This window comes from Gekko japonicus, unplaced genomic scaffold (genome assembly GCF_001447785.1).
Source record: "Gekko japonicus isolate JY-2015 unplaced genomic scaffold, Gekko_japonicus_V1.1 scaffold3223, whole genome shotgun sequence".
Lineage (NCBI taxonomy): Eukaryota > Metazoa > Chordata > Lepidosauria > Squamata > Gekkonidae > Gekko > Gekko japonicus.
In genome coordinates this window covers 108,480-126,976 of record NW_015163185.1, presented here as the reverse complement: position 1 = coordinate 126,976, position 18,497 = coordinate 108,480, and the positions used below count along the sequence as shown (strand labels likewise).

Sequence of the window (18,497 nt, the reverse complement as noted above, 5' to 3'; positions counted from 1 at the left end):
TATGGTAATACTTTTGCCACTTCAGCTATGGAGCCGCTCAGGCTGAAGGACCTCTTGTCACAGTCAAAGGATATCAGTAGGCTGTCACTCCATATGCATGTGTAATACTACAGATGGCAAGAAAGAAAGCACAATTAGCTGAGTCCAGAGCCCACACAAACATTTTGCCACCCCAGCACTCTGCACTGCATATGATCCAAGAACTAGAACCTAGAGCATATCTTTTACATTGCTTTTTGGAATATTAAATGAATACTCAACAACAAGCATAAGAAAAACAAACATTTAATCAAAAGTTTACTGACCCACAAGCCTCACTGAGGTATTTGCTTCACTTCCAGAAAGTCTGCTAATACTGAACAAAAGTATTCAGAATGATCCATACATTTTTCAATACACAAAACAGTCCAAGAAAACTTTTTGCACAGTAGTTTTCATATTCTAAGAATCAACAATAAACCGTGATTTTACATATTAGCTACTAAGAACAATAAACCGTGATTTTACATATTAGCTAGATATGTAACATGGAGAAATGTTGAACCAAGGAAAATAATGAAAAATCTTTCATACTAGATTGCACATGTTTACATTAATTAAAGATGAAAAGGGTCTAAAAATTGAATCCCACCTGTAATGTGGCTTAACCTTTTAAAGGAAGATTGAAACTAGAAATCCTTTTACTATTTGCACGGGCATACAAAAAGATGAGCTTCACATTTCTTCATGTTGATTTTCTAGTTATTCCACTCTTGGTAAATTATTCAACTAGAAAAATGTGCTTCAGAATTGGTTTAATAATCCCACACTATCAAATTAAGAACAGTCCTTAAAAGGTAGGACTTCTGTGCCTCTATGCAGATACATACATAATTGTTTAGTAGATTTAAACTACTAATTACAGGATTTCTAAAAGACAGTAGTAAGAAGTACATAGAAGCAAATTTTAAACATCATAAACTGTTTTAACAAAGAAAGACGTGTGAGGGATGTCTTGAACTCCTAGTGGATTACAAATCTGAAGAAAAAAATTTGATGGATTGAGCAATATTTTATGCCCTCAAACATTTTTTATACATGGGAAAAGTTATCTACCTCCTCACATGCAAGCTTATATACTTTTTACTGTCCACATCATTGTCCAGGGTTTCTGAAAATTGCAGGTGCCACAGTACAGCAGGCATATAAGGAATGTGAATGAATTTTGATCCACACCAAGGCAAACAAGGAATTGTAAATAATGGACATGTAAATACAAGCTACTTCCTGGATTCCATTTTTATATACTCTGTTATAGCCAAGAAACTAAACCAGAACAGGGCTATGCAGATGAGGTAGGCTTGATCCACATTAGCTTTCTGCAAGAAAAAAGTGATGGACTGCAATTAATAATAATGATGTTGGGACAATTAACCCCTCCCAGAAACTGGGGTTGACAGGGACAGGTTTAGCCTGTACCCCAACTGCACATTTGTGTTCTCATATATAAATGCCATCTGTCTTCTACTGCATCTAGGAACTGAGAAGCAGATCCCCCACCCTCTTTTGGTTTTCCAAATGGAAATAATACCCCCCCATGAGGAAGTGGTAGGGAAGTGCACTGTGTGGTCTCATTGGTTCAACGCTTATTTTAGAGAAAAGGTGTTCATGGGGTGGGGAGCAGGGAAGCATACAACCCTCTACCACATGCATTTAATGGCAAACTTCTATTATGCACATAATTGACATGAGATGGTAGAAACACATGGAGTATATCGTTTACATAACTGGCATCCTGGTGTCAGTATGGGAATGTCTGGGAAGAAAACTATCTTCCTGTTGCTAGGTATGATTCCAATTGTGTGATAAAGCACTAAAAAGGAGTATATCCCATTTAGTTATCTGAGCCAGCTCAGTACAGTCACAAACCCTGTACGTAGTTAAAGTATTTTGTTCAACAGCTTTTTCAGTTGGATACTGGGATGCATACCTCTCATCTTGTGACGAAGCTGCATAGCAGTAATACAGCACTTTTTTCTGAAGAACAGCAATTTTGGGCAACTTCACAGCAGAAACATTTTGTTTCACCCACCTCTGCTATGTGAATAATCTCACCAGTTTAACTGTGAACAATAAAGGTTAAAACAATAAGAAGGAAGATTTCTTCAAATATTTGCCAATATATTTAGGCAGGGCTGGGTTTGTTTTTTTGGCAACTCAGCAGAAATGCATCTTTAAAAGGCTGTTTTAATGTGTCTTCATTCTAGATTGGCAAAAATACTTCCAGTCTTCAGATAGAAAATGGAAAAATAAAACTTGCTCAAGCACCTTCACATTATATACATAACGGCGATAAAATGGTATCTCGGCTTTTCCGCAGTATTCACTCTGACAAGACATAACTAAAAATGCAAAAGCATCATGGGTGGCAAATCAGTCATCCAAAAGTACCTTACAAGTTCATCAAAGTCTTCATGTTTCTAATGTCTCCTCATTTGCTCCACAAGTATCAACTACACAGATTAAACAGCTGGTCACTGGGAAAGCACGGACTTTGGAGTTAGCTATCCACTTATCCGTTTCAGTGTTATATTCAAGGATGTGTCCTAATCGACCTACACCCTGAAATCCAGCTAAGACATAGACGATTGAACCCACAGCAGCACATTTCACTGTTACACCTTTCCATGGCATGGGAGACACCATCTTCCACTCATTCATTTTAATGTCGTAATACTCTACATTGTCCAGGCCACCTAAAAAAACACAAAACTCAAATAAGTATTAACAGAGATTCTTAAACTTTATCACAGTTGAAAGTTTCCCCACATGTATCTGACAGAAAATAACACTCTTCGTGGTGGTGAATTAAGTTACAAGCTGTGAACAGAAATATAGGTGTATTTACATTTTCAACCATATGAAGAATTCTGCTTTTAACTACTGATTTGCATGTACTTCAGGGGAGGGGGCATCAGATGATATATAGATGGCCGTGGAGAAGCTTGAAAGGGCAACCATGTGTGGTTGTTTATTCAATTTTTTTAAAAAAATTGCCTTCGTTTTGTTTTTTGAATTTTTCACTCTTTTAAATTATGCAAATTAAGGTAAATGAATTCTATTTTTGAATTCCAAAAACTGTAATCAGGGTATCTCATAAATTTGTGTTAATTGATTGTTAATGTTATTCAAGTTTACTTTATTATGGAAAACAAGGGTAAGGGTATGTGCACTATCAGCTGTGTTTGGTACATGTTTATTTCAATAGCAAACCGTACACCTTAATTGTTCTGATGTCACTGGAATCTTATATCTGAAAAACTTTTCCCCAACATATATAGGCAGACAACTCATTCTACCATGAAGCTGGCAGCCCAACCATTTGCATCAGCTTCTTCAGGTGTGCCTGAAGAAACAGTCATACTCCCACCACCAGCTTTGCTGTATGGGCTAAACTGCTGGCAAGTTATCCTAGGCATAACAGGTCTTACAACCAGGAAACAAGATTTAACACATACCTAAGCCATTTTGCCCCCCCACAGCAAATATTCTGTCTTTCACAAATACCAGTCCATGATTCTTTCGAGCTTCAAGCATCGGACAGAGCTCTGTCCACCTGAAATGATTAAAACACAAGTAGTTCACTCAGTTGGTTAGCACAGGTTTATTTTTAGAGTAATTAAGTGTGTAGAGGAAAGTGCTTACTTATTCCTCCCCTTTCTTTTTTAAAAGGAAAGGTTAAGATGACTAACACACGCAAACAGTATATAGCAATCCTATGCAGAGTTACTCTAGTCTAGGCCCATTGATTTCAGTGGCCTTACTGGAATAACTCTGCACAGGATTGTACTGAAAGACCGGTGATGGCAGATAAATGCATGAGACATTACTGATGGAATAATAAAATCTGTACATACGTTTCTGTTGCTGGATCATAAACTTCACATGAATTCAAGACTCTTCCAGAAACATTGTTTCCTAGACTTCCTCCACATACATAAATCAGACCATTTGCCTCTACCATCCCATGACTGCACCGTTGAGTCAGCATGCTGGGCTTTGTATGCCAGCTTTCTGTTCTTGTATCATAGCATTCAAACAAATATAAAGCAGAATTTCCTTTAAACAGAAAGAGAAGTTATTTCATTTAGATACACTTTTAAAGATATATCTTAAACAGTAAACCACTACTGCACTGTGTGTCTTATCCTGCTACATTCAGCTGTCCGTAACTATTACGAGTATTTCACAAAGCAGTTATACACATCAACTAAGAATGTTTTATGCTGCAAAACGCCAAAGCATATTTCCTCGTATAACATGCAGCCACAATCACTCCTAAAGTCTTAATGTCTCAGTTATACATTATGGTGATAGTCGATTCCTGAACTTTAAATTATTATTAAATGTATCAGAGGGGTTGGCTCATTTTACCGTTTTAAAAATATAAATCCCTGCCTCCTCTTTCTATTTGGGATGTGTTGGAGGAGGGCGAGTGACATACAGTACAATCCTAAGAACACTTTCCTGTGAGTAAACCCCACTGCATATAACTGAAAAACTGCATATAACTGAATAACTGAGTTGACCAGCTTCAGATTGATCTCACAGGCACCCATGCCGCCTCCCAGATACTGCTCTCTACAGCAGCCTCCTTTCATGTCTACAGGATAATGCTTGATGAAAGCTGAAGTCATGCATCATGTAGCTGCTTTACAGAAGACTTCTATGGCAATACCTCCTAAAAAGAGAACTGGCTCTGGCTATAATGAAATAAACATGTAGTTGGCCAGAATCATCCTGTTTTTGGAGAACAGATTATGGAGAACAGATTATGGAGAAGCCTCACATAAAAGTGGAGATTGTGACCACCTTAGATTTCAATAACCAGCATTATACTGTTGGCAGTAGTAAGAAAGACTTCTTAATGACTGCTTACAACAAAGCCAAATCTGCTTAGAAAACATTTTTGACCTTTGAAACTTTTGAGAAGATACTGTTATCTTTAGGGACCTTTCAGTAAGTTTTGCAGATCTTCTCCAAGGAAGCCTCTACATGGGGTTAAAATCATTTGGTTTCTTCTAATAAAAGATCATCCACCATAGACTTAGCCAGAGGGACAGAGAAACATTCTACATGAAAATACAGATATTACATCTTTCATTTTAAAATATTTTTAAACATTGATCTGGATGTCTTGAGTAGGAATACACAATGAGGCACACTTGCTTTCAAAGTTGGCTGCCTTCACTTCTCACAACTGGATGCCAATTGTAACATATTTATTTTGAAGATAGTAACATATTTATTTTCAACCCCACAGAATTCAAAGGGACTAACTCCTAAGTAGGCATAAGACTGCAGCCTTAAAGGCTGGAAGTACTTCTGCTTAAGAAAGACTGGGATTGTCTGCATACTGGCCACTCTGTTGGACAATGAAATCCATTCCATGATTGAACTGGTAGAGCCGATGCCCAGATCACCTGGACTTTGTTCTGAATCCCTTTTATCTTTAAAGCAGACACCAACTCTTTATGCAGGGATGTCAAATATATGGTCTGCAGGCTGGAATCGGCCCCTGTGGGGCTCCTATCTGGCCCACAAGCAACTGGCTCTCTCCTGCTTCCTTCCCCTGGGCTGCTGCCACTGCATCTTTCTCCCTTCTCCCTTCACACCAAGGGGAGAGATACAAAGCCAAGCCTCCCTTCACTCCACTGGCTGAGGTCTCCTCCCCCCTCTGAGAGAGAGCACCCACCCGGAGAGAGAACAAACTTGGGAGTCCTGTGGCACCTTTAAGACCAACAAAGTTTTAATCCAGGTATAAACTTCTGTGTGCATGCCCACTTCTTCAGAGAGAGGGAGGGAGGGGGATTTAAAGTTTTCTTTAAAGGGGAACCTTAAATGTTAAGAAATACATGTCTACATACTATATCTTTATTCTTTCTTCTTCTTTGAACCTATACTGACACTTGCAAAATGATTGACTAAGAATATAATCTGTAGTTATAAATATTGACTATTTTTATTGTTCCAATTGATTAGTGAAAGTTAAAAGTAATGGCTGGTCTATTTGAAACAGGTTTGGGATATCTGTAATGTTCTAACTGAAGATTTTTAGAGTGGGCTTTGTAGGGGAAAAAATAGTAATGGGCTGATAACCTAGAGAAGATGTAATGATTTACTATTGTGAGAGAAAAGATGGAGTTACATAGAGTAAGGTGAAAATATATTGGGACTGTAAAGCTAAGAGAAATATAAAATACTATGTTTAAGTTTGCAACTATATGGGATTTTGAAAGCTAAAAAGGTGAAGGAATATCTTAAAGGGACCAAACTATTGTTATACAAGAAATATGTGACCAAATTAGAACTGTTAAACTGCTGAAACACCTGTTTCTTTCCCTTTCTATTTTTATGATTATAAAACTGATTAATAATAGGCTGGCATAGATAAAATGAAATATAGCAGATAGGATATAGAAAAATGAACTATATATTGGGAATAGAATTTTGATTAATGATATTTGTTGTGGAAGTTAAACAAGGAGGAAAAAGGAACTATGTATCTAAAGATGTTGTGAGCGAGACAATGTTTAGACATTTTAAAAAGGTATTGCTCTTTCTGTTTTGTTTGGTGTAATTCTCAAAAACTAATAAACTTGTCCCATTTGGGCAAGTATTAAAAAAAAAAAAGATTTTGGATTCCAAAACCATGGGCTAATAACCGGTTTAATAAATTTGGCTGTATGCTTTCTGCATTTGAGACTGTGCTGGCTGAGATGTGTAAATTCAAGCTAAGATTAGTGTTGACACTAATCATGGTTTGAGGACGGACTTCTATGTTTATACCGCTGATAAAAGTTGGTCTGCCCCCAGCAATCGAATGAATCTGACTGCATTATAGAATTATCAGTTGTGTGTGTGTGTGTGTGGGGGGGCACAGTTAAAACACTGACCTAGACAGCAGTTTTATTGACAGGTTAGTGGCATGTCCAGTAAGTTAAATCCAAAGTATTTAATACTATAATATCTGCCACAGCACTTATGCAATCCTACATAAGTCAGCATGGTTTTACCTCTAGTCTATTAAATCAAGCAACACAGCAGTTCTATAAAGAGGCCAGAACATAGATTTGATTCTCTACACATAATCACAAACGTATCCAAATTATATCCGTGTGCATCTTTTGCAACGGGTCCTTAAAATCCACACTGATAACAAATCAGAAGACTTCCAATCCATTTAGTGCCATTTATTTAAATAAAATAATATTCAATACCAAGTAACATTAGAAGTTGCATGGGGCTGCCAACTGGAAGGCTGCGCTACCAGAGCCATGAGAGTGCCTTACCTACTTCTGAACCACCAGATGTATAAATTTTACCCTCTGCTGCACATGCTGCAAGGCTATCACGAGGTGTTGGAGGCCCCAGTTTGGAATACCAGCTATCTTTCACAACGTTGTAGCAGTCCATTCGTTTTATAGGAAAAAGCTGGGAACCACCCAAAATATAAACGACATTGTCCCAAAAGACACAAGCTGCATCCCTCCGCTTTTCAAAGGGACACCGGATGTCTGTCCAGCTGTAATCCTGTATGAGGGAGGGAAAAGGAACTTTAGGCACAGACTTTGAAACTCTTTACAAAGATTCTGACAGTCCATTTACACATTCCTATTAAAAACTTGGGAGTGGCTTGATACAGTTAATGAAAGCCCACTAGACAGTGTAAGCTCCCTTTTGATAACTATGGGCTGGTTTTGAACAGACTGGATATTTCGAGACAAAGTGAACTAACTGCAGCAAGGGTCTCTGGGTGGATCTGCTGCAAAGTGGGCTACCTTGGAATAAAACAAAACATACCACAGATATTGTCAAATCTACTTTGTTTAAGACTGGCCTAGGTAGTGGTCTACTGTTCTGGCTGGGGCAAGATCCATCTTGCAATTACCTATTTTGCATTCATTTCTTGGGTTAACTACCTTTTTGCGGTGCTCCCAAGGTAATTTGGCAGCTATTAAGAATACAAACAGTGATGCTGGTTATCGTCATAGGTGTGAGTTGCAATCATTAAATAAAAATATGATTTAGTAAGGTAATGTCTTCTTTAACAATGGAGTACTTAAACTGAAAGATTACACCTTTGGCTTGTGTGCTGGTTTTCTGCTTGAAGGGCAAGAGACTTTAATAGGTTAGACTTTGTGCTGAAATTTTAGATCAGCTTCCCCCAAACCCAAGCCCTAAGTTGAACCTGGTTCTAGTTACGGATGTTATCATGCTGGTGAATGTCTTATATAATGAAAAAATTAAAAAATTATTTCATGGTGCTGTTAGCAGCTATTAGTTTTATTACTCTAGATTCAAGGCTAGCTTAAATTTTATGCATGTAGTAGCCAGGAGCAAGACGCTCTTGTCTCTGCTGCTGGTCGGACCACCAAAGATCACTGATCTTTCTCCTCTACCTCTTTCATTCCCTTGTGCATCATGTCTTTGAGTCTGTAGGCTCAAGGGCAGGGCTGGTGGTCTTTGAGTTTGTAAGTTCAAGGGCAGGGCTTTTTCTTAGGTGTATAGTGTTTCGCACCAGGTTTACGCTTTGAATTTTAATTGATGCAAGCCACTTTGGGAATGCAAGTTTTGTCTAAGAAGTGAGATAAAAATAAAATATATAAACAATTAATGGGGATAGGTGACACGAGCCCAGTTGAGAGACTCAATTTCCCTCCATTTTACCACAAACATGATCTATCCTTTCAGAAATTAAATTGATTTTTTAAAAATGGGAACAGAAAAATGGTCAAAAAAGAATGCATTGTAGACTGAAAAGAGGAGGAGGAATAATAGAAAGGAAGAAGATAGCAGCCCTTAACAACTATAATTAGGTAAAGAAGAACTGGCAAAAGCTTGTTGTCATGACAACCAAGAGCTCATCCTCTATGCCACAAATTATATATAATCTACCTACCATGGTTAGGACTAATAAACTACAAACGGTGCTGCCAAAAATACCTGCAGCAATATTAGCAGAGGAAGAAAAATGTTATTTCACATACCTACCCAGCTGGATTCCCAGCAGATGGCAGAACTGTCTAAGCAAGCCTAGCAAGCGCATGAGACATGAACACAATCCATCAAGCAACAGCATTGCACTCACTGACAACCAGGTAGTTACAAATGGTAAGCAAAAGCAATATCAGCTTAGAGCAAAGGAAAAGTACAGAATAAAAACAGATTTGAACACATGTCTCAGTACAGTTATGTTGATTTTTCTGTGAATCACTTGCTGGATCAGAAACTGGGATATGTGCATTGAAACATGCATTTGGATGCTGTCTCTCTCTCTCTCTCTGCACAAGGCTTTCAATGGGATGGCATCTGAGCATGCAGTCAAGTGTACATCTCTACAATATCGGGGTTCAGTCACCAGATGTAAATCCATTTTAAGCAACAGTTTGAAAAATAGTATGGGGAATTCGCTGCTGTTCTCAAAAAAAAAAAAAAAGTCCCACTGGGCACAACAAAGCACTTGGTGCAGTTAAAGTACTTTCTGTATTCTGGCAGACAGCGACTCTAATAAAGCATTTTTGCTCTTCACAATAACACACAACTCCCCCCTTCCCCAACTTCCCAACCTAACTAATTATGGGGGAAAGTTCTTGGGGGAAAACTTATGAAAAGAGAGATACATAAAACAAAACTAAATGTCAAGAACAATTCCATGGAAGCCAACATTAGCTTTCAGACTAAGTATACAGAAGAACAAACATTATACATGTATCAGAAAGTACCTAGTTACTAAGTACGTAGTTACTAAGATTTTCTCCTTACACGTTTCCTCAAATATGAACATCTTTCTGTAAATTTAGTAATGTTAGATGATCACATGCAGAGATCCTGGGAACCTGAAGGTTGTGTTCTCGTGTGTATGGGTCTCTACCAAATGTAAAACTCCCAACCCCTTGCACAGGAGGACTGGACTCTGACCTCTTCACATCAAGGAGATAGTGCCTTGGGCCAAGGATCTGTTCAGCAATCAGGGAGCCAGTCCATCACCAAAAGGAGTATTGGAGGGGGCACGCTTGGGCTCAATGGATGTGCTTCTTCGAAGCTTGACTTCTCCCATCTCCCTTCCATGGTGAATTTTCATACAGTCCCAATCTGTTCCTTTAATACTGATTACCTCTGGATTTTAATTTATCATGATTATAAGACCAGACATCTGTTCCTAGCAGTGAGGAAAACCCATATGTACATGTAAGCAGAACTGAAGTTGCTATAGAAACCTCAAAATAACACCACATTCCAGAAAGCTTCCTAATGTAATCTTGACATTCCTTATTAGCATTGTTGCTTACAATGTACTACCCCCTTTCATTTAACAAAAATATCTCCATTTGTTTAGCTGTTTTACTTATTTGGATTTACAGCCAGTATTGTCCCAAGGGTGCAAGGTAAGTTCAGAAATTCCTGTAAAGTTAAAAGGATCAAGGAGCAAAGGAATCATGACACATGCAACAATGTCCCAAACTATAGTAGGAGGAGGTGGTGAATTAAAAAAGCCAAGTACAATGAACTCAAATTCTGAAATATAAGAATTACCTTTGGATTAAAATAGCGACATGACTGTGGCTGTGATCCTCCAAACAAGGCAATGCGGTAATCATGCTTTTTTCTTCGTGGGCGAGTGCCATCCACTAGTTCTTCTCTGTCCTCTGGAGAAAGCAGATGGTATCTCATTCCACCTAAATCGAACAGAACACACTGGCTGATTTTATCTCACTGTTTCATACAGAGGGTTCACATTAGTTCCAGGAGATAAGCAAAAAGGTCTAGGCCTATTTTCCACCTAGTTTAAAATTTTCTCTATATACAACCTCTGTCAAATCCAGAAAAACTGACAGAAAACAATGTTTCGTTAATTTGCAGAACTAGGTTTCTCTTATGAAGAATTTACAGTGCAATCTTAAACAGACTTCAATGGACTCAGAAGGGTTTAATTCTGCTTAGGACTGCACTGTTATATCGTTAGGTATACAAGTCAAACAAAGAATTATCTGTAGAGTTAGTCAGTCAGTTAGTTTATTCAGTATAAAACCAGCACAAATCAATTACAATTACCTCAATAATGTCAATACAAAGACGGACTTCCGGTCTATGGATTGGCGATGGCAGTCGCTCTCCCCAGAGCTTGGGGAGGCGATTAGCACACCATCCGCATGGAGGGGTGCCACCTCAAGTGGCACTCCCACGGAGTCTTTGTGAAAGGCTCCAGGCCAAAGAGCTTTGAGGGTTAGCCTCTTCAATGGCTTGCTGCTGGAGAATCGAGGCTTTCCTCCACTCTGACGGTCCTGCAGATGAGTGGCCTTAGGGCACAAGCTAACCCGACCGGGACAAGCGGGGGAGACCGAGCGGAACAACGATTTCTGTGAGCGAGGTCAGGAATGTGACCAACAATGAACGTGAGTTCTAAGTAAACGAACTTTGATAAACGGCACCCCCCCTCCCCGTGGGAAAAGCGGAATGCAAAGAGGGACGCCTCTGAAGCACAAGGACAGATAAACGCAGTGAAGGGGGAGTGGGAGGAAATAGACAGTGTGTGTATTTTGAAAGACTTACTTGAGTGCAAATAGCAAATTGACGAGTCCTTCGAGCCTGGGAGAAGCGGTTTGAAAGTGTAAACAAAGTTGAAAAATGGCGGCATCACGAGGAAAGTTTAAAGCGAAGCCTCAGAGTCCGAGGCCGGAAGAGGGAGCTGACGTCATGAAGCTATTAGCGGATATGCTCAAGCCAGTGATGGATCAGCTCGATGGTATTAACCAGCAACTGACCTAAATCAAAACTTCGCTTCACAGAAACGACAGCTGGCAGAAACAGAAAAAAAAGTGGAGCTGGTAGCTGAGAAAGTTACAGAGATGGACACCTCAAGCAAGAAGATGAAGAAAAGAGTGGGTGAAGTGGAAACGAAACAAAATCTTCAAGAAAATCGTTTGTTGCAGCTGCAAATGGAAAAGGCTAATATGATTCTCAGGTTCCAGGGGGTTCCTGAGATAGAAAAAGAAGATTTGAAAAAGACTCTGGGTGAAATTATTGCTCCAGTGACAGCCTTGCCAGCAGAGGAAATAATAAAAGACATGGAGACAGCTTATAAGGCTTACCCCAATTATATTAAAAAAATAGCCTGCCTGGAGAGATTGTGGTGAGATTTGCAAGAAGACAGACCAGAGATGCTATACTAAAGGCAACTTCAGCAACTCCACTGAAATTTGGGAATACAATTATCAAGACTTTAAAAGACATTCCATTTGAAATCCGTCAGAAGAGAAAGAGCTACAAGGAGTTAATTACTTTTCTTCAAACAAATTATATACAGTACAGGTGGGCGATTTTTGAAGGTGTCATCTTTAAAATCAACGATAGAAGGGAGAAGATAGACTCCATCTGCAAAGTCAAAAAATTCTTGAGATGTCAGCTAGGATCGGGGGAAGACTCTAAAGAGGAAGAAACTAAGTCAAGTGACTCAGCTGCCTCGGGAACGGATGAGGACTCTGCTGCAGAAGTGGGTGCAGGAGCAATGAAAACTGTATATGATTTTAGAGACAGAAAGCCGAAGTAAGGGCAGAAGGACTCTGATAAAAGGCCCTCTGAAACAAAGAAGATGCTCAGAAAGTTCTCTCATAATAACTAATTTACTAATACAGAACAATGTGGAAAACAAGAACTCTACAAGTATATTGTTTTACTAACTCTTTTAATACTAATATTAAGTTTAACATAAAGGGGGTCTCCCACTCTTGGGTTTTTAGTTAGTGTGGGTATTTTTTCTTTATCCACAGTTGTAGTTCCCCTTCCTATATTTTTCTTTGTAGTTTGTACCCCTCCGGGTTTTTTTTAAAAAAAGAGTCAATACAAAGAAAGGTACTAATAAAATATATAAAATATCAAATGTTGAAATATAAACTGTATTTAGTAGTATCTGTAGAGTTACATAAACTGGTTGTAATGGAATAAGGCTCTCAGATTATCAAAATACTAAATCCATGTCAAACAAATACTTAGACATCCAATAAGACTTATTAAGAGCTAAATACATTCAACAATCCACAGCAGATGGGACCTAAGATGGTTTGATTTGAGATTAGTTCAATAAGGTAACACCTTTAACAATTCAATCTGAGTTTCTTCATAAAGTGTATTTAATATTTCATCACTTAACATTTTATGGGAATCCATTCATATGAGGGAACTAATACAGTTCCCTCCACATATAAACATTCTCCTTACCATAAAGAGGAAAACCACCTAAAGTTTTTACCCAGTATGTTTTAATTTCCTTACACTTTAGCTGTAGCCTCAGTTTGCATTAAAGTCACAGATGGTAGTGCGTAGGTTTACTATTCTTAAATAGCTGAGAGAAATGTCATTACGGAGGCTACTGTGACATGGAGATTTTTACTAATTCTGTTCTAAACATGAGAAATTAAATATCTGAGCTACTTTTAAAGATGCACTAATTCTTCCAGTTATATATAATTCCAGGGGAGGGAGTTATGTAACAAATTAATAATGGTATCCTCTGGGTAAACTCCCTCTGCTATCATATTATGTGCATATGTCCATGAAGACAGTTGTCATGAACACCATATATGTGATCCGCACCTGCAGCTTCCCTGCCCACTACTCCCTTCCAGTGACCCCTTATATGAAAGTAAAAAATTAGGAATACCACCCTTCCCCTGCATGTCACAGAGGAGAAGGGGCACAGGGACAGCAGGGAAATTATTCTCTTTTTGTGGGGTTCCCAGTGTCAAGGAAGCGATCCAGCTTCCACTATACTCATTATAACTCTTCTTGCTCCTCTGCAATAGATGGGGAAAATCTTTCAGATCCACAGCATTTTTTTCCATCTTGACCCAGCCAGAGGACACAGATGAGCCAGCACACAGCCACACAAAACTGAACTAGGAGAACTTGCATCTGGGTCCTATGCAGGTCAAGAGCAGCATGTATAAGCCAGCTGTGACAACTTCTTGTATACAACAGGCTGCCTTCTGCCTTCCTATCAGATTCAGAAAAACTGCTGAGCACAATAGCCATAAAGGAAGGGGGAAGATAGTGAGCCATGAGTAGAAGTCACTTGCTGCAGAAACCTATAGATTTTTGTGTGGAAGTAAGTCTCTCTACCTTTAGTGGAGCCAATGCCCAAGAAATGTTTTAACTCTAGGGCTAAGCTACACATGATGAAGGCGTTCTGTGATTGGAAATCTAGAGATAGGTTTTGGTCCTAAAAACAGTCACAGTGGGGCCAGATACTGATCAGGACAACAGTGCTAGACTGATCCATACCAGGGTCTTCCATCACTGCTTTTCAGAATGAAGCAACATGTTCAGAGTTCCAGCCATGAAACTACAACATTACATCTAGTGTGGACCTTAGGTGGCATTCCAATGCAAACTTACTTGAGCATATCCCACTGAACATAGGAGGACTCATTGTCAAGGAAACACACATAGCATTGGGCCATTAGTTGCCTTGCAGCTGGGGAGGAACAACAAGCAATTCCTCCACACTGTAGCTCCGTATTTTGTCAGCAGTCCTACACGGCTCCATAATAGAAGCTGGAGGGGGAGGGTTGCATATTGAAGGGGCTGTGTTCTACACATCAATTGTGATTTACCAGACAAAATTTCTAAATTCAGGACCACCCATCAGCTTCATTTCAGCTTAACTTCCCAGCAAAAAACATAGAATTAACATTTGATTTTCATCTATATTTACATGATAAAATACTTCGCAGTAGATAATAAGGGAAATTATGCAGAATGTTGAAAGCACACCTTAGAAAATAAACTTACTGATAACCATTTTAAGGCACTCAGGATTGTCCTGGATAAGTGGTTCAGCCTGTACAGTTTTACTGAGGAAATTCTTTGAAATTAAAGGAAACCTGACTTTAGCAAGAATGTCAACCATGTATGGCTGGCGGTTTGGCTCATCGTATTTCAGCCATCTGACTGCAGCATCATAAACCTGGGTAGAGCAGCAAAAAACACATCTGATTATACACACACACAGGAGTATAAAGCAATTTTTTTTAATATTTGTTTTTATTAATTTTTAACAGCATAAATACAACAGAATTAGACACAAAGAGCAATTACCGGCTCAATTAAACAGCTTTTCTTACATAACTCCCACAGTATCACAGTAAAGTCAAACATTAGAATAGACTAACTACCAAACAGTTAAAAGAACAACAGCTTCTTGTATAGCGGGTTTTTTGGAACTGTTTCACTATTTTCTAAATGACTAATAATAGGAAACCATACTGCCTGAAACCACTTTTGGTATTTTTTCGATTTCACGGCTGAAGAGTTGTAAGAGGTGCGCCCATAAATAAAGCATTCCCAGATTTTGTTCTGCCAGCATGTTATTGTCGGAACATTTTTTTGCTTCCATTTTTGTGCAATTGTTAATTTTGCCAATGTGAGTAAGGTTGATACTAATGTTTCCAAACTTTTTCTACTCACAGTTGTACGCCATGTCTCCAGAAAAATAGATTCTAAAGTGCAGGGTAAGACAATATCAACTACTGATGCAATTTGTTGTATTATCTGCGTCCAGTAGTCTTTTATTAGTGGACAGGACCACCAGCAGTGCACAAAGTCCGCAATAGCACCACAATTTTTCCAACATTTGTTTGAAATATTAGGATTAATCTTATGTAGAACTGCCGGGGTCATGTACCACCTATTTAGTATTTTGAAAGAAGTAGACCTGATGCTAAAGATATTAGAAGTGTTACTGGGTGATGACCAGATGGAAGTCCATTGATCTTCCGTGAAGGACTTCTGGCAGTCTAGATGCCATTGCTGTTGAGACTTGAGAGTAGTTGTTTTTTTCACCCTTTAACAGGAGTCTGTACAGCTTGCCTATCATTCCCTTAATTTCTCCATTTGAGTTTAAGTATCTGCTCAAAGTCGTTTAGCGGTCTAGAGAACATCCCTCCTTTCTGAAGCTTATTCAAGAGATCTTGTATTTGCAGATATTGGAACCAGAAGACTTTCCCTTGTAATTTGTTTTAGTCAGAGTTTAGTCAGAGGGATTCCTTTCTTTGTCAGATCAGCTAGTCTTATTACACCTGCGTCTCTCCATGCCCGAAAAGAGTTTTCTTCTTGACCTGGTGTGAACCACGTTTGATTGAGAAAGGTGGAAAGTTGGGATATTTTCGGCAAAAGACTTAGTTTATAAGTTCTCCAGATCTCCAAGGCCGATTTTAGGAATATGTTGTGTACATCTGCGACGTGCCTTTTATTATAGTCTCTCCAGTACAATTCTGACAGTATAAAGCAATTAAACCTGAAAGCAAAGTGTAAATAAATGAGCATTTCCAAATTATGTGCGATATATCTTACGTTTGTCACCACCTGCCAGTCAAGACAGATCATTCCATTTATATCCTGCTGTCTTACAAGCTCAAAATGGCTTACAGCAATTTTTGAAAATACAATATTCTTGTTCCACAAGTGGCTCACAATCTAGGAAATCACATGGTTTGGAGAACATGGTAAATAACAAACCAAGCCAGACCTAAACACCCCCACCATGCTCTACAGGCCCAAAGTCCATCAAAATGGCAGCATTTCCTGTAGGCAGTTCCTGGTAAACGGTTAATCATTTAAGAGGTGCTGTAGAATGGGCTGAGAGTGGAGCAGAGCTGTCCCAGGTGGCAGTGGTGATGTTCCAGAGCACAAAAAACCTTGCTTTAATTATTGTGTTAACAAAAAATTAAATGCTAGATAAATAAACAACCGGATCCTCTCACCTGATCTTCTGCTCTTACAGTCAGTGTGTCTTGGTTTAGAAGATGTGTCACACGTTTAACATCCAGCTGAAGAAATTCATCTGTCTTGTAAACTTCAGTGAAGTGCTGATGGATAAAGTCATCTGCAGTCGCTTTCAATTCTGGGCAGTCAAGACATTCTGCTAATACACTTATACCTAAAGAAAAATGGGATGACACATTGTATAAAGCATGTTTAAGTCTGTGCACATAAGTAAAACATTTCATATACAAAAATTATTAGCCATGTACAAATTGGCATAATGAAAGACCAAAATACTTCTTTCTTGCAAAATTCCATAATCAACCATTCAGAACTCACCGTTTCATAGACACACAACCCTGTCTTATACCAAGTCAGACCACCAATCTATCAAGGTCAGTACTGCCTGCTCTACCTGGCAGCAGCTCTCCAGGTTGTCAGGTAGAGGTCTTTCACATCACATGCAGAAGACCTCTACTCGATCCTTTTAAATTTACCTGGCTGTTTTAAATGGAGATACTGAGGAATGAATAGAACTCTTGAGATACAACAGCCATCACAGCAGAGATAACTTCATCTTCCAAATATGCTAGCAAACACTTAGCCCTAGAAATTTACACATTAAATGGCAGTCAGGATCTGCAGGGGAGAAAAATACAGTTTATCCCTGTTTATCTTAAGGACAAGCAAGATACCACTGCATATGTCTGCTTGAAATTAAAATGTTCCCAAATCTTCAAGAATTTGGCATTAAATCTCTAATTAGGAAGAATCTGCAATCTAACAACAGGCAAAAACATTAATTTCAAGCCGTGGTTTCCTTGGAAAATGTAAATTGCTTCTTCAAATAATGTATTTATAATAAAATTAAGGCACCTTACCAAGACAATTTGAAGCATCAACTTGCTCTTTTAAAAAATCCACACACATTTTTTTCACAGGTTCAATCTGATACTGATTTGCTGCATCTAGCAATGACTGGACATTGTTGCTGTTTACAGAAATTCTGAAAAATGTAACATTATCACAACTGAAGACTTTCAATAACAGCTGGAAACAAACATGCACATACTTCTACCAAATTATATCTACTGCATTCCGACTAGATATATATTATGTTTACTATACAGGCACATAAGACCAACCACCTGATAACAGAGAGCCACAAAAAGAGGGGCATCCAACTACCTCATCACATTACTGGTTCAGTTAAACCAGTGATTCCCAAGTGCACTGTGCCACCCCCTGGGGGGAGGTGAGAGGCAAAGGGGCGGTGCGGGGGTGGACACTGGAGGTGGGTCTCTTCAACAGCACTGTTTACTTATTATGACTAGGTTGGAGACTGGATGCTGGCAAATGGCAGACCAAGTTTCTGCCTCTGCGTAATGCTGAAATCTGGCAGAAACTATCAGAACTTTTAGTAAATATGCCACTAGAGCTCTAGTCAGACGAGTGTACCGTGCTTTCAGAAGTTGTTGCCACATGTGATTTTGTCTGTCATTTTTCAAATGGCACAGGGGATTTATCCTCTGGTTAAACATCTGAGCTGAACAGGACTACTGTCAGTTCGAGCCCCGCACTGGTGTGAGCTACCCGCTGTGTCCCCAGCTTGCCGTCCCCCCAGCGGTTCGAAAGCTTCGGCGAGTAGATAAAATGGGCACCACTCCTTAGAGAGGGAGGGCACACTTAACCCCCCC

At 39.0% G+C, this 18,497-nt stretch overlaps 1 protein-coding gene across 1 annotated transcript in view; it reads right to left on the bottom strand.

Moving 5' to 3' along the window:
- Window positions 1–615: 615 nt before the first annotated feature.
- Window positions 616–18,497, bottom strand: part of KLHL7 (kelch like family member 7) — a 25,533-nt gene continuing 7,651 nt past the window's right edge. Inside the window, exons 4-11 of the mRNA XM_015407113.1 lie at window positions 17,682–17,806; window positions 16,800–16,975; window positions 14,830–15,004; window positions 10,576–10,718; window positions 7,332–7,572; window positions 3,897–4,098; window positions 3,498–3,595; window positions 616–2,735 (exon numbers count right to left, since the gene is read on the bottom strand). Coding sequence (XP_015262599.1) covers window positions 2,452–2,735; window positions 3,498–3,595; window positions 3,897–4,098; window positions 7,332–7,572; window positions 10,576–10,718; window positions 14,830–15,004; window positions 16,800–16,975; window positions 17,682–17,806 — 1,444 coding nt within the window. The 3' untranslated portion in view covers window positions 616–2,451. The remainder of the gene's footprint in view (window positions 2,736–3,497; window positions 3,596–3,896; window positions 4,099–7,331; window positions 7,573–10,575; window positions 10,719–14,829; window positions 15,005–16,799; window positions 16,976–17,681; window positions 17,807–18,497) is intronic.